Below are 15,756 nucleotides of genomic sequence, written 5' to 3'. Positions count from 1 at the left end.
TAATCTTGGACTAGTCTATCTGGAAAAGACTTGAGAGGTTTAGGCAAAATAAACTTAAGACAAAAGCCTAGACAGAATTTTGCCAGAAAAACTGGAAATAGGGATTATAAAATGCAGCCAGTGACTTCATTTAATCCAGCACATCTGTTGCATATGACCCAAGGGATAAGTAAAAAATTTCCAGAAGGAAGTATGAGGACTTATTTGTTTTTGTTTGTACAGAAGGAATTCATACCCAGTGATTCAGAAGAAAATTGAAAATTGAGCTTATTCTGTTGGAACCTTCTGAGATCTTTAAAGGAAAGACAATTCAAACATATATCTATTGTCCATGTTCATAATAGATAAAATCGGTAGTGACTGATTACTTTTTAGGAACTATGTTTTCATCTAAATGATCTGTTACTTTTTTTAGGAATTACATTGCTTTCCTCCATCAGTAGATCTTTCCAAGCACCCTTTTGAAGAGGTGGGGGATGGGGGGGGCGAAGGTCAGCTGGAATCAGGTAAAATACCTTCTCTCCTAATACATTCTGATTCTGACTGGGTAGAAAATAGTCTCATAACTTGGGCTTCATACAGAATAATGAAAAAGGAAGACCTAGAGATTTTCATATCATAGTTTTTCATAAGTACCTCAGTAGAGAATTAAGCAAATTTTTGAGAATCAAAGGAATTGGGATTCGTCAATAAGCAAAATAAAAAGGGTACTTTCGCTTTGGAGCTCATATTCTAGTTCAGGAGCCAACAAACTTTTTCTGTAAAAAAAAATATATATATATTTTATATATATATATATATATATATATATATATATATAGTAAATACAGTTGACCCTTGAACAGTGCAGGCTTGGAGGGGGGAAGGGGTGCCAACCCTCTGTGCAGTCAAAAACCCACATATAACTTATAGTTGGCCCTCCATATCCACAGCTCCTCTGTATCCCTCCATATCCATGGATTCAACCAACAGAGGATTGTGTAGAACTGTGGTATTTACTATTGAAAAAAATCCTAGTGTAAGTGGATCCATGTAGTTCAAACCCGTGTTGTTCAAGGGTCAGCTAACTTTGCATGTGGCCATGTTTCTCGAAAACTTTATTTACAGTAACAGTGAGGTGTTACTATGGGCCATAGTTTTTCAACCCCTGTTCTAGTAGGTGGAAACAATAAGTAAATTAGAGTATGTTAGGTGGTAAGTGCTTTAGGAGAAAGAAAAATAGAGCAGAGTAATCAAATAGGGAGTATGATGAAGTAGAAGTTGACAGGGTGGGCCTCACTGAGGTCAAGAAAAAGAGGAGGAACCAGCAAAGGAGACTGAAAAGTTAGTGACTGGAAAGAAAACCAAGAGATGGTGATGTCCTGGAGATGCAATGATTATTGGGAAGAAGAAGGGAACATCTATCAGATGTTGGTGGTAGGCCAAATAAGTGGAAGGCTGAGATTAGACCATTGGATTTAGCTATGTGTGGGTTGTTAGTGACCTTGATGAGCAGTTTTGGTGGAGTGGATTTAAGAGAGAATTGGAGAGAGAGAGTGAAAACAGAAAAATCTTCTGAGTGATTTTGTTGTAAAGGGAGCAAAGAAATGGAGCAGTGGGAAAAGAAGGATCAAGAGAAGGGGTTTCTTTTTTTTTTTTTAAGATAGAATAAATAATGACATGTTTGATGAAAATAATCCAATAAAGGGTAGGGGGAAATGATGTAGGAGGGTAGAAGTGAATTGCTAGACCTGTGTCTTTGAGTTGGTGACGGAATGGGATCTGGTGTATTAAGTGGGGATTGACTTCAGATAGGTGTGATGTTGGTAGGTGGAAACGTGCTGTAAAGAGTCTATAGTTGTTGTTTTGTGGCTTCAATTTTCTGATTAAAGAACTATCGATAGAGAATATGAAAGCTTAAGTTTTGAGGTTTTATATATACCTATTGGCTTTAACTTTTAGTACCAGCATTTCAGGGATCTTTGGTGACTTAGTAAAATGCTTCTTACTATGTCTTCTGAGAGGGTTATAAACTTAAACCTGCAAATTTGTGTATTTTAAGGATTAAACCCTACATTATGAGATTAAATAATGATACATGTAATGTGTGGCACAGCACCTGCTATCATGTAGAATGTAGAGTCAGTATACATTGAACTAGGCTTACTTTAGTGATATCTTTGGTCCCAAAAGATGCCTTGTCATAGTTTTAAATGTTATGTAAGTTAGATTTTGACAATAATAAGTTTATATGCTAAATTTAAATCATAGGTCCCTTTGACACCTCTCCTAATGTTCTTCCTTCTTCACAGTATGGTCTGTCTTTATACAGCGACTAGTAACATTACTGGCTCCAGCAATCAGGGGGAACTATTGGTCAGGGCTCCACAGATGGATGCTTGTTCTTTTAATGATTTTATCATCATATTGCTATTTGAATTTCTTTGTACAATGAAAATAAGTTGGTTTTGTATACAGCATCCTCCTATAGATTGTAAGCCCCCAGAGGTAGGTAATACCTCTTATACATTTCTAAGAAAATGTCCTAAGTAATAGTTTGTACGTAGAGGGCATTCAACAAATATGATGATTACTAACCAAGTCAAGGTTGCATGTTCCTTTATTTCAACTTAGATATTCAATTCTTTATTTAGGCCTTGCTCTAATTCAGGTCTAAGACTTTTCCACTATTCTGGAAAATTCTGGAGCTAAATTATATCGGGCTTAATTGCAATTATTATAATTCCTCCTAGTATAGTTATTCCAAATAACTACCAGAGGAGGTAATAACCAAATTTTACTTTGTAAGCACATAATAATAGAAGCATAATTGGCATATACAGCTGTTGGAATGCCATAAAAACTGGCATGATCATTAAAAGTAGCTTGTTAGAGAATAGTACTCAACTAAATATAGTATATTGGATATCAAAGTAAGATAGGTTGACCTTGTGTAACTACAAAAAAATAGCCTAGGTTACCTTCACACACTATCAAGGAAGTAATAAGTGAAGTCAAAGAAGTGATAGTCTTACCAAGTACTATAGAAACTAATTGTGGCCAGGAACTGTTTGTGAAGAGCAAGTTGAAATGGCCATGGCATTCTGCAGTAGCCAGTGTCATTAAGAGAAGTAAGAGAACTATTTTCCTTTATAAGAAGCAGCTGTGTTAAGGCTTTACTCTTAGGTTTACTGATAAAGATAAAAATTTGAAGAGGCTATTTCCTAGGATTTAGGAAGTAAAACTCAGCTATTCATGCAAATGACTGAGAAATTCTATATCTGTTCAAATCTAGGTTCCCATTACATTTATAAGTTATTTCTAAAGCATCAGGGCATCCAACTTCATAAAAATATTTTAGATCTGGTTTTTTTTTTTAATCTGTCTTGTGTTGAAACTTTGTTTTCTTTATATTATAGGTCCAGTTGTTTACGTCTTGGATCTTGCAGATAGACTGATCTCAAAAGCCTGTCCATTTGCTGCAGCAGGAATAATGGTTGGCTCTATCTATTGGACAGCTGTGACTTATGGAGCAGTGACAGTGATGCAGGTTCACTATTTTATTCTATTTGATGATGTTACTTTTGATATGAAGATCAAACAGATTAAATAGATTTTTGTTAGGAGTTTTTAAAATTATTATTTGAACAAGTGATAACATTCTCATGGCTTAAAAATAAGAAAATATATAAAAGCTCTCTAGGGGGAAGTCTTCTTACTCCTGTCCTTCATTTGCCCAGGTTCCCCTCTGCTCAGGTAGCCAGATATATTCTTCCAGACTTTGTTTGTGCATATGCAAGATAAAATAAATATGTTCTCCCACACACATTATAGTTATCCCCCCAAAAGGAAACATATTAGAGCTAAACCCCCCTTTTTCCAAAAACAATGAATCTTAGAGATCTTTTCACAGAGTATGGAGAAATCTGCATAGCATTCTTTGTATAGAATTTCAACAGTTTACTAACCAGTCTCTTATTGATTAGACAGTTAGTTACTTCTAGTTTTTTGCTATTACAAAACAATGCTACATTTAGTAACTGTTGATGAAAATTAGAATGACTTAAATTTCAAGATTTAGTCCCAGGCCCTTGACTCTTCTCTCTGTATACCTCTTCTTTGAAGATTTCCAGCCATCTTAACTGTGCGTTTTGATGTCTTTCACTCTAATCTTTTCCCAAAATCAGTCCTATAAGAACAGCATGGCCCTTCTCCTTAAATGACCTCTTATGACTTCACACTCAATATTATTGAAATCAAACTTGTCTTTTCTTCAATTTGAAACCTAAATTTATTCTGTTATCATTTCTTTATATCTTTGATTCCTACAATTATTTTCCCATCTACTCGATATATAGCCTACATTCTGAGGATTACCTTTAACTCTTTCTACTTCATAGCGCTATATCCAGTCCACTAAGTCCAATCAATTTCCATCTAGATACGTCTTAACATCTGTGGCTTCCTTTCCACAATCTTTAATACTTGACTTATTGTCTTTCTCCCATCATACCTGGATGGCTAAAGGAGCCTCTTGATTGTTTTCTTTAACTTCATTCTTTTCTGTTGATCCATCCTTCCAAATGAATCTTCTTAAATAATACCTTTCAACATTTTACTTCAAAGCTTAACGTCTCCTCTAACTTAAGTGATCATTTTCAAAAGCAGCACCTAGATTGGTTAAATGTTTCCTTTTTTTTTTAATAAATTTATTTATATTTTTGGCTGTGTTGGGTCTTTGTTGCTGCATGCAGGCTTTCTCTAGTTGCAATGAGCGGGGGGCTACTCTTCGTTGTGGTGCGCGGGCTTCTCATAGCAGTGGCTTCTCTTGTTGCTGAGCACGGGCTCTAGGCTCACGGGCTTCAGTAGTTGTGGCATGTGGGCTCAGTGGTTGTGGCTCGTGGGCTCTGTAGTTGTGGCTCGCGGGCTCTAGAGCGCAGGCTCGGTAGTTGTGGCGCACGGGCTTAGTTGCTCCACGGCATGTGGGATCCTCCCAGACCAGGGCTCGAACCTGTGTCTCCTGCGTTGGCAGGCGGATTCTTAACCACTGCACCACCAGGGAAGCCCGGTTAAATGTTTCATAACTAACTCAGTAATAGTTAACACACTTTGGTTTGTAGATGATATAACTTGCTTTTCTTTAATATAAATTAAAGAGTACATGAAAGAAAAAGGGATCGAAGGGATTATATGTAATATTCTAGAAGTTGCACATAACCTGTCTAATCATGGTGAGACAGAATATTGCAATGCTTCTTTATAAAATGTTGATGACACCCCAGAAATCTGGATGTAGTCACTGGAATGAATCACAAATCATTTGTCATAGGATAGTGGATAAAGGTTGAGAATCACTGACTTGAAAAAGATTCCATTTCCTTAACCTGGTTTGTTATACAGTGTTCTCCACAATCTTAACTTCATTCTACTTTGAGGCCTATGGGGCTGTCTCCTCCAACCCATCCTTATGTTGTTTAGTTTTTTTACCTCTGTCCTTTGGCTTATGTCACCCTCCCTGCCTAATACCTGTCCTTTCAGGCCTTTCTCTCCGAATTTAAACCCTCCTTCCAGGCTTAGTTCAGCCACTTTCCCTCCATGAAAGTTATCAGGCAACTCCTGCCCAGTGTGATTTCTTCTTCCTCTGCATTCATGACATTTTTATTCCTCAAATGGCAGCCAATCCTGTGTTGACCAAGTGCTATTTCTTATATAGATTACCTAAGTTATTTAACTTTTGCTGTATTCAGGCCTTACTCCTCCTATTGGCAGGTAATTTCCTTGAGAAAGTAGAGACTATCTTATACGTAGATGTCCCCTGTATAGCATATACACAGATGTTAACTTTAAAAGGCTTTCATAAATAGTGATTTTTTTAATATGACCAATTCTATCAGGTAGTAACAGGTTTGTTTAACTGACTATATGTTCTGTAATAATTTGTTAAGCCCCAGTAATGAGTATTAGTATATCATTAGATCCAGGAAGTTCAGGACCATTCACTAGGACTGACAAAGACCTGAAAACTTAGAGATTATACATTGTTTAATGTACAACTACATTATACAAAAGTATGTTTTTGCAGATGGGGAAACTAAGGCCCTTTGAGATTAAGTGATTTCTCTTTAAGACCTAATTGACCATAAGAAATAAGATGGCTCTTTTTTTTTTTTTTTTTTTTTTTTTTTTTTTTTTTTTGCGGTACGCGGGCCTCTCACTGCTGTGGCCTCTCCCGTTGCGGAGCACAGGCTCCGGACGCGCAGGCTCAGCGGCCATGGCTCACGGGCCCAGCCGCTCCGCGGCATGTGGGATCTTCCCGGACCGGGGCACGAACCCGTGTCCCCTGCATCGGCAGGCGGACTCTCAACCACTGCGCCACCAGGGAAGCCCAAGATGGCTCTTTTTGAAAAGATATTAGGCTAGCACAGTCTTAAAAGAATTCTCGTAATTAATGAGACACTTCAACAACAGGAGCCAATTAAGGAAAGACTACATTAGCAGTGTTTTAATTCAGTAAAAGTGAAAGATCATTTGAAGTTATGAAAAAAATAAGTCTTGAGCTGACCCTTGAAGAGAATGATTTGGATTGGCAGAGAGGAGGAAATGATATGAGCAAGGAGACAAAAATAAACATGTTAATGGTGACAGAAAAGAACTAAAATGATGATAATGCATATATACATTATGTGTTACCATTTAGATATAACCTTCACATGTACTGTCTCACTTGAAAAGATTTTTTTTTTTAGCCCAGAAATGGGAGCGATTAGCTGTGACAGTAGATAGCTCCTGTTGTGTGATTTAAGAGTATTCGGAAGACTTTTATCTTTCTGAATATTTGATAGCAGTCGTGCCCCCTACTCCATCAGCAGAATTTAGGATTTTCTTTTTCACACTTAACTATTTTTTTTCCTTTTGTTCTCTGACTACTCTGAAGTTCAGGTAAATCAGATTAAGGAATCAGATCACTGTTTTTTCCCATTTATTTTTTCATGAACCAGTCTTAGGTTCAATCCCTTTTCGTTGTAAAGAACTTGAATGGTCCCTTTGATTTAAATTTCTGTTGAAAAGACAACGTGATAGTTAACTTTTTCTTCCCCTAGCACCTGGCTGAACACCTTTCAAGCACTGATGCGTATAATTCTTGCAACAATCTTGTGACATAGATACTATCAATTATTCCTAGTTTACAGGTTCAGAGAGCTTACATGTCCAATACCAGTACCACCTTCCAGCAAGGAAGAAGCTTTAGGACTCCTGTCCCTAATCTAGGGCTCCTGAAATAATAGCTGGTCCCAGAGGCAGCTGGAGCATTGTATCCAGGAACAGTGGAACACTGACACCCGGCCCAGCTCTGCTTCTGCCTCTGCTGTAAAGCAGCCCCCACACGCATTGTCCCTTCTTAATTGTGTTGCATCTAATTACCCTGAATTCTAAGGAAACCTTTTAGTTCATTGCTGTTCCATCCTCCCATTTAAAAGTAGGGTTCTATAGGCAGTGCTTTAAAAGATCAAAACTTAATTAAAACTAACTCTTAGCATTTTAGCATTGATGAACCGCAGGCCTAGCTGACTATGGAGATTTAGCTTTTAGCTCTTAAGCAGAAAAACAAATAAACCTTTCTCTAAACCTGCAATTCCATAGGCCTTGATTTTGTACATGGATAAAAAATTCTTAGAGAAGGGCTTCCCTGGTGGCGCAGTGGTGGAGAGTCCACCTGCCGATGCAGGGGGCACGGGTTCGTGCCCCGGTCCGGGAAGATCCCACATGCCGCGGAGCAGCTGGGCCCGTGAGCCATGGCCGCTGAGCCTGCGCGTCCGGAGCCTGTGCTCTGCAGCGGGAGGGGCCTCAACAGTGAGAGGCCTGCATACCACAAAAAAAAAAAAAATCTTAGAGAAGACATTCTATAGTTCCTGAATCTAACCTCAAAATTTAAGTCTTGAAAGTTATCTCTTTTTCAGTCTTAGGGCATAACATCAGAATGTACATGATCTTACACAAGATTTGCTGGTTTTATATTGACCAAAGTTAAATCAGAACCATTGATTAATTCAGCTTTCATTTATTACCCTTGAGTCTGACTGTAGCGGTACGTAGTATGACACTACAGGTGTTACACTGTCCTAGTTCCTTAACATTATATTTGCACACTTGTTTGATTTGATTGCCTCTTACCTCCAAAAGACGTCTATTTAGCTCACCTTTTAATTCCCAGCACCTAGGCCTGTGTCTGGCACGTAATCATTATTCAGTTGAATGAATGCATGCAGGTATGCATGTAATGGTCAGCCTCAGCTTAAGCACAAAGCATGACTCTTGATCACAGGTGGGGAAAATGGGCTTTTGCTCACTGTTTGCCCTATTTTCTTTTTTATTTCCTCATTCTTAGACACCTGGTTGGAAAGTTTTTACTGCTACCCATGAGGAATAAATTTTCCCTTACTATAGTCCATACCTGAATATTCACTTTGCTTTATATATATATATTTTTTTTTTTTTCTGTACACGGGCCTCTCACTGTTGTGGCCTCTCCCATTGCGGAACACAGGCTCCGGACGCGCAGGCTCAGTGGCCATTGCTCACGGGCCCAGCCCCTCCACAGCATGTGGGATCTTCCCGGACCAGGGCACGAACCCATGTACCCGGCATTGGCAGGCGGACTCTCAACCACTGCGCCACCAAGGAAGCCCTGCTTTATATTTTTAAACCCTAAATTCTAAAAAGAAAACATAACCCAACAAAGGAATTTTTCAAATTTCTGAATTTATTTGCTAACACTTTGGGAGTATTTAAATCACATTTAGTTATAACTTTAAAGTGATCATAATATTGAAAATAATAAAATGATACAAAAAAATAGAGTGTCATGTGACAAGCATTATAGGTAAAGACAGTTTCTGGGCTAATCCACTTTTGCCACCAGGGTGGGATATGTGTTTATGAAATATGGTGAACCAGACTATTTCACTTTAGGGCAGCTCAAAACAACCACCCTTTACATGCAAGATATGAGGTTGTTAATTTCTACCTGGAAACACAGAAGAATATCAGATACTGATACCATGGGTTTTGACCATTTGGAAGAGGCTAGTCCTCTGTTCTTTAATGTTACGTCTTGGTTAGATAAATTAATCATGCACAAAAGTCTGGGCTATATCCTTAGCTGAAATTTTAAAAGCACCCATTTTGGTCCTCTCCACATGCTTTTTCTTTTCTTTTTTTTTTTTTTTTTTTTTGGTTGGCCACGCCACACAGCATGGCATGTGGGCTCTTAGTTCCCCGACCAGGCATTGAACCCGTGCCCCCTGTGTTGGAAGTGCAGAGTTTAACCACTGGACTGCCAGGGAAGTCCCTCCACATAATTTTATAAACTATTTCTACCTGGATCAAGTCTGTTGTCTAGAATTTGAATTTGCCATGACCATTGTCAGCTTCCTTATTTCACATCTCCTTGAAGTCCACCTAAAAAAATCTGCTATAATAGCTGACGTAAAGGGCATCTCATTTTTGAAAAAAAACCCTGTTTACTTTTTCATGAGTTTGCTTTCCTGAGTAGATATTGTCCCTGGAGCTTTTAGTCTTCCCTACCTTCTTTTCTCCCTTCCCTTCCTTTCTTTTCCCTCGTCCCTCTCAGAGATATAGACAAAGGCAAAGACATAAATTGTCTATATCAACAATCCTTTCTTCATAGTTTAATCCTCAAGTGTGTACAGAAAAACTATATAGAAACCTTTATAGTAGTCTCCTCATATCAAGCTGTGATACCTGGATGGGCTAAAACCCCAAGATTCTGAAATAGTCTCCACTGTCATAACTGCCAAGAATAATCCGTCAGAGAAATATATTTAATTTGCCAGCATTTGAGACTTTTGGCTAAAGGGAGGTCATTTGAGACCTGTGAAAGAATTTTTAGGGAAATTTTCTAGTTAAAAGTAAGATGCTCACCAACAAAGTGGCCATGTTGAGAGACATGTAAGACCAAGATTGATCAGCAAGTGAAAGAATTTTGCCAGGAGGGGAAGTATGGAGATTCACAAATGCAAATTAATCATGTCCTTCTTGCCCTCTCAGATCTAAACCAATTGAGAAATAACCCCAATACCCAGATGAGAGGGGAAGGATTGTTTTAGCTTTATTACCCCATAGATAGGCACCCTTGGGTTCCTGGATTAGAAAAAGTGACTGGAACCTGTAACCAGAACTGGACTTCCTATTGCATTCCCTCAAATATAGACCTTGGAATTGCATTTTAGGAGAGTTAAGTCTGTAGAGCAGGCATTTAGCCAGCCAGAGAAATCACACGCAATCCCAGACACCACTGAGCAGGGAGAAAGCCAAAGAGAAATGAGATTTCAGACCATCTCCTGAAGGCCGATCCTGCCTCTTGGCTGGCTGTGCTTACCTCCTAGTAGGAAGAGCAGGAAAACAGTTGCTCTTCTTGAAGACACATGAGACCTAAAATTATAGCCCAATCTAACCAAATTAAATAGAGGAATGGAAGCAAGAACCAGAAGTCCTCTCCCCTCTATTGAAATGTAATCAATTAAAGCTTTTATTCCAATGTAATATGAAACAGCTTGGGAGCTTTTCTTTTTCCCCTTGAATGAGAGACATTTCTTATAAATAAATCAGGATTGATAGCTTTCCAGCTTATTTTTAAAACTTTCTGTATTCTTTTGAAATTTAGCATTTCCTCTAAAATGAATTGCACTCAAGCATGGAACCCTTCATTAGATAAGGAAATGATTGGAGCAAATGCTATCTGTTTCACAGGTTGTAGGCCATAAAGAAGGTCTGGATGTTATGGAGAGAGCTGATCCTTTATTCCTTTTAATTGGACTTCCTACTATTCCTGTCATGCTGATATTAGGCAAGATGATTCGCTGGGAGGACTATGTGCTTAGACTATGGCGCAAATACTCAAATAAACTACAAATTTTGAACAGTATATTTCCAGGTAAGGCCCTGAATTGTGGTGGTAATGAACATACCAAATTAATCTTGTGGACGAATCCTAGCATGCAAAGATATTTTAGATATTCTGATTTATTAGCACTAATACCCTACATTTTTTTCTCTAGGGATTGGTTGTCCTGTTCCTCGAATTCCAGCCGAGGCTAATCCTTTAGCAGATCATGTCTCTGCAACCCGAATTTTGTGTGGAGCCCTTGTTTTTCCTACTATTGCAACAATAGTTGGTAAACTAATGTTCAGTAGTGTTAACTCTAATTTACAAAGGACAATCTTGGTAAGGTGGCTTTAATATTACTTTTTTCAAGTGACTATGCAAAAGAGAAAGAACTGTATATTTGTTTAAAAAAAAAAGAATGGGACTATATAAATATTTATACTATGGCTCCTGTGCCTTAAGTCTCTATTTGATCCCCGCTGTCATCCAATAGCAATAAAAAGACGAGGATCCACTGCAGTAGTTCTGGTCTTCTGGAACTATGCTGTGGGAGTTCTCTCCTGGGATATGCGTGAATCATTACTCCCAAAAGATAGTGTTGAAAAGTTTCTGCTCTAGGGTCAGACTGCCCAGGTCAAATCCTATCACAGACATTGCCTTTCTGAGAAACCTAAATAAAATTTCTTGATTTCTCTATGCTTGTAGAATGGAGATAGTAATGGTAGCTACCTCAGGATTATTGTGAGGGTTAAATCAGATAATTCATTTGAAGTGCTAGCACATAGTAAGCCCTTATGTTGTTTGATGTCATTATTATTGTTCCCACTTCTCCCCTCTGGTAGCAGCCTGCATATAATGCCTGGGCATTCTCTCTACTATGTGAGAATGGATTTCGAGCTAAGTGGAAGGAAGATTACTCAGAGAGGATAAAGGCTTTCTGACCTCTAATAGTCTATTCCTATCTTACCCCTAGTAAAAAAAAAAAAAAAGAGAGAACTATTTCATTTGCGGTCATCTGAATTAGCAACAATGCTTGTGTCTTTTGTGATTTAAGTAAAATGATTTTTATTATGTTCCTCTAAATCTGCATTATAAAAAGCTAATTTTTCTCTTTTTTTTAGGGTGGAATTGCTTTTGTTGCCATTAAAGGAGCATTCAAGGTTTACTTCAAACAGCAGCAATATTTACGTCAGGCACACCGCAAAATTCTAAATTATCCAGAGCAAGAAGAAGCATAAAACTGTGACTTCTCATTGTTCTGCAGTCCTCTCATTCTTATGAGTCTGTTGTGTTGTTTTGATTCCATCATTAATGCACAGTAGTGGAGACTTGCGATAAGCTGCTGCTCTCATATTTTTAAGAAGTAAAATAAAGCACTTAGGGAAGGGGAAACCCTCTCAGTAATCACGGAACCTAAGGATGTGATTTGTTTTCATTGTTTTGTATCTACTTCTTTTATGGCAGTCATCTGAACCATTATCTTAGCATGGTGAACCTGAGTTTTGTTCATATTTTCTTCAGACAGAAATGTAAAGATCAAACTGTGCAGATATTTAAAAATGCACATGCTGTTTTATTCAAAGGCCTCTTTTGTACATGTTCATGTTCAGTGTTTTCTTAGAATCAGCAATTCAATGAAGGTACTATGAGGATTTTTCTCACTGGCATAATTTGATTACAAGCTAAACAGGAGTATATGTTAATATGAGGAAATGTAAATTAGTTATACATAATTAACAAACCAAAAATGTATGTAAACATTCAAATGATTATCTGAACAAATGCAATTTTGCTGTGTTTTTCTTAACCCATGTGATATCCTCCAAAACGTGTAGGGTAAAAATTCACAGGGCTTCCAGATCACTTTTTCACTATTAAATTTTATTTATATAATGTTGACATCTCATAGTTCATATTGTAATTTTGACTTATGCAGTCTTAATTACTGTGTGTGTGTGTGTGTGTGTGTGTGTGTGTGTGTGTGTGTGTGTGAGTGAGTGAGAGAGAGAGAGAGAAAGGCAGAGACAGAGACAGCGACATCAGGTCCTTCCATCACCGGAGTAAGGTTTTTAAATTCGTGTTTCTAGAAATTAGAACTGCCAGTTTATAGTAGTTTGAGCACAGAGAACGATTTGCAAAAAATAAAGTTATTTTCCTCTCCTTTCTCATCGATTCAGTTATTCAGGTGTTTGTTGATCACCTCCTACTTCCCCAGGCACTATGCAAAGTGTTGTGGGGATACAGTGGTGAACAAGACAGACTTGGTTCCTGCTTTCATGTAGTTTACAGTCTAGTTTCAACAGGTAGAAAACCAGCAGTGAGTAAACCAAGGTGAGGCCTTGAGCTCTTTGTTTTTATACCAGTCAGTGAGGAAATAATTATGAAAACAAGTCTTGAGTAAATATTAAGGTCATTGTTTTTGTCAAATTATAAGAAAAAAACCAATACTAATATTTTTAAATTTAAATTGCTTGTCATACTGAGGAGGCTAGCACCTTAATAGTCACTGTTTAACTAGTTTTATATTCATTTTTCAAAAGCAATTATTTATTTTAAGCTCTTCAGTAGTGACCCTTTTAATGTTCAGCGATCTGGTCTTGGAGTGATTTTCATCAATTAGTATTAAGTATTTTAAAGATAGTTCCAAAAACCCTATTTATTTTCTTGTTCACAGTATCTAATGCATGGCAATATGAATGTTCCCCCTTACTGATAAGTGGCCACTTCTCTTTAGGATTGTAGCAAGTATAGATTGAGCTATGTTAGATTACAGTAGTATATGTTAACTTCAGTAATTTAAGACTGGTACCTTTCTATAGTATGAATGTCTTAATTTTGAGTTATAACATGAAATTTATGTGAATGGCTATTGAACATTCAAAGTTGTAATTACTTGGGGAGGAAGGGAATATTTGACTGACAGTGAGCCTTATATTAAGATCACTGCTACAGTTCTGAAGGGGAGATATAAAACTATGATTATATATAAAAATAACAGATTATATAGCTGTGCTTATAAAATATATTGGCTTTCTTAAATTTTCAATATGAAAAGACATACTGGATATTTCCTGCATAATTTTGTTATGTAGAACAGCTTTTAGCAGCCTTTACTAAAGTTACACAAGCACACAGTTCCCCATTTATTACTTTATGCCCAAAATGGGGGAATGACTGCTTGGATTTGTTTGGCATCAGGGCTTGTGGGGGCCAGAGAAACAACTCTAATCCTTTAGGGGCAGGGAGAAGGAGTTTTGAGGGCTGTGGGGAGGGAACTGCAAGTGCCTGGGGACCAGAGTAGCCTCAGCCCTGGAATTGAACACATTTAAATCTAAAGAGCCTTAGCTCAAGAAGTACCAGGTACCAGCCTCTTCAGAAAGTGTCCTGCACCACCCTGAATCAACAAAAGCATGGGCTGACTAAAGTTGGGTGGACCTAGGTTCAGGTCCTAATTCTGCTTTTAATAACTGTATGTATGACTTTCATCAAGTGACACCTTGCTCTCAGCTACAGTTTTCTTCATCTCTGAAATACAAATAATACTTAGAAGACTGTTTCTAGGATTAACTGAGAAATGAAAGAAACAGAGAGAGGCACTTTAGCTAAGCTCAAAATAGCCTCTACAGAGCAGTAGTGTCTTAATTGCTGAACACTAGGAAAAGGGAACGAGGCAGTAAACGAGAAACATTAGGGGACAGATTAAGACTTTTGGGATGGGCAGGTATATTTGTGTTTTCCAGTTTATTTTCACGTTTCTTTACTGTGTTATTTCTATAATGTTTTAAACCTCTTTTATAAAATTCAATGACAACTAGTAGAATTCTCTTCTTTGCAGAATTTAACTTATCTCCAAAGTGGCAGAAAATATTGTTCATCATTAAATGATTATCAAATGACTGTGAAGAATATAAAATTAAACTGAGTGACTTAATTAGTCACTGCCTTGCTAACTGTGCTGTAATTTTTTTAAACGTCTTGTTTTTAACATAGCAGACTATCTCAACACTGGCTGGATTAGGTTAAATAAAGAATTTTTATGTCCTCTAGGTGTACTTTGTCTGTTGAACAACTTCCAAAACATAATTTGTTTATTCTGTACCTACTTAATTCTTTTTAAATCATAGTAATCGAGATACTAGTGAGATTTTCTCTTAGTACAAGTAATCTGAATTTTTTAAGAACTGTAAAGAAATTTGTCTTAATTTCATAAGCAGGCAAACCTAAATTCCAAGTATGTTCTAATTTTTAAGATGAATCCCCCCTCACCTACCCTCAGAGCCACTTGGACTATGATTAGACGAGATCTGTGGGTGGTCTTATGCCACAGGTATCAAAGTATACTCAGGTGGGTTGGGAACACAGAAAAAGTTGCTTCCTCCAAGATACTAAGAACTTTAGTTTCTGAAGCAGATTAGAATCTTCCAGAATGAGTACATCAAATAAAGGCCTTTCCATCCATGGGGATAGTATTGTATCTAAATCATTTCACTGTCACCGTCTGAGACTAGCAGAGAAACAGCCATAGAGTCAGTCCTGGATGCATATTCTAGCTGATGTTTAATGGTTGTAGGGCAAGTTACTTTACCTTTCAGATAGACCCTCAACTTCCTTATCAATAAGATGAAGATTATAAAACCAATCCCCTGGGTTATTGTGCAGATTAAGTGAGATAACATGCTGGGACAGTTTGATATACAGAGAAACTAAATATATCTGTGCCAACTTGGAGGTTTGTTTGCCCATAACCTTTCTTTGGTCCCCTGGGATCTCAAGTTTGCTGCTTCTCTGCTACCTGCCACCCACGCACCCTCTAATGGGTATAGCGATGAAATGTTTAATTGCCTTCCTGGAACAAAGATCCTGAGCAAAGG

General features: G+C 37.7%; 1 protein-coding gene and 1 pseudogene across 1 annotated transcript in view; both read left to right on the top strand.

Moving 5' to 3' along the window:
* The window catches only part of MARCHF5 (membrane associated ring-CH-type finger 5), a 55,577-nt gene extending 40,650 nt beyond the window's left edge, over window positions 1-14,927 (top strand). The window contains exons 3-5 of the mRNA XM_073793745.1: window positions 10,750-10,933; window positions 11,058-11,224; window positions 12,007-14,927. Coding sequence (XP_073649846.1) covers window positions 10,750-10,933; window positions 11,058-11,224; window positions 12,007-12,123 — 468 coding nt within the window. The 3' untranslated portion in view covers window positions 12,124-14,927. The remainder of the gene's footprint in view (window positions 1-10,749; window positions 10,934-11,057; window positions 11,225-12,006) is intronic.
* Window positions 14,928-15,174: 247 nt separating this feature from the next.
* LOC117308545 (serine/threonine-protein kinase MARK2-like) overlaps window positions 15,175-15,756 on the top strand; it is a 29,687-nt pseudogene continuing 29,105 nt past the window's right edge.

This window comes from Tursiops truncatus, chromosome 16 (assembly GCF_011762595.2).
Source record: "Tursiops truncatus isolate mTurTru1 chromosome 16, mTurTru1.mat.Y, whole genome shotgun sequence".
NCBI classification, from domain to species: Eukaryota; Metazoa; Chordata; class Mammalia; order Artiodactyla; family Delphinidae; genus Tursiops; species Tursiops truncatus.
The sequence above is the reverse complement of the archived record's forward strand: the minus strand, read 5'-3'. Positions and strand labels throughout refer to the sequence as shown.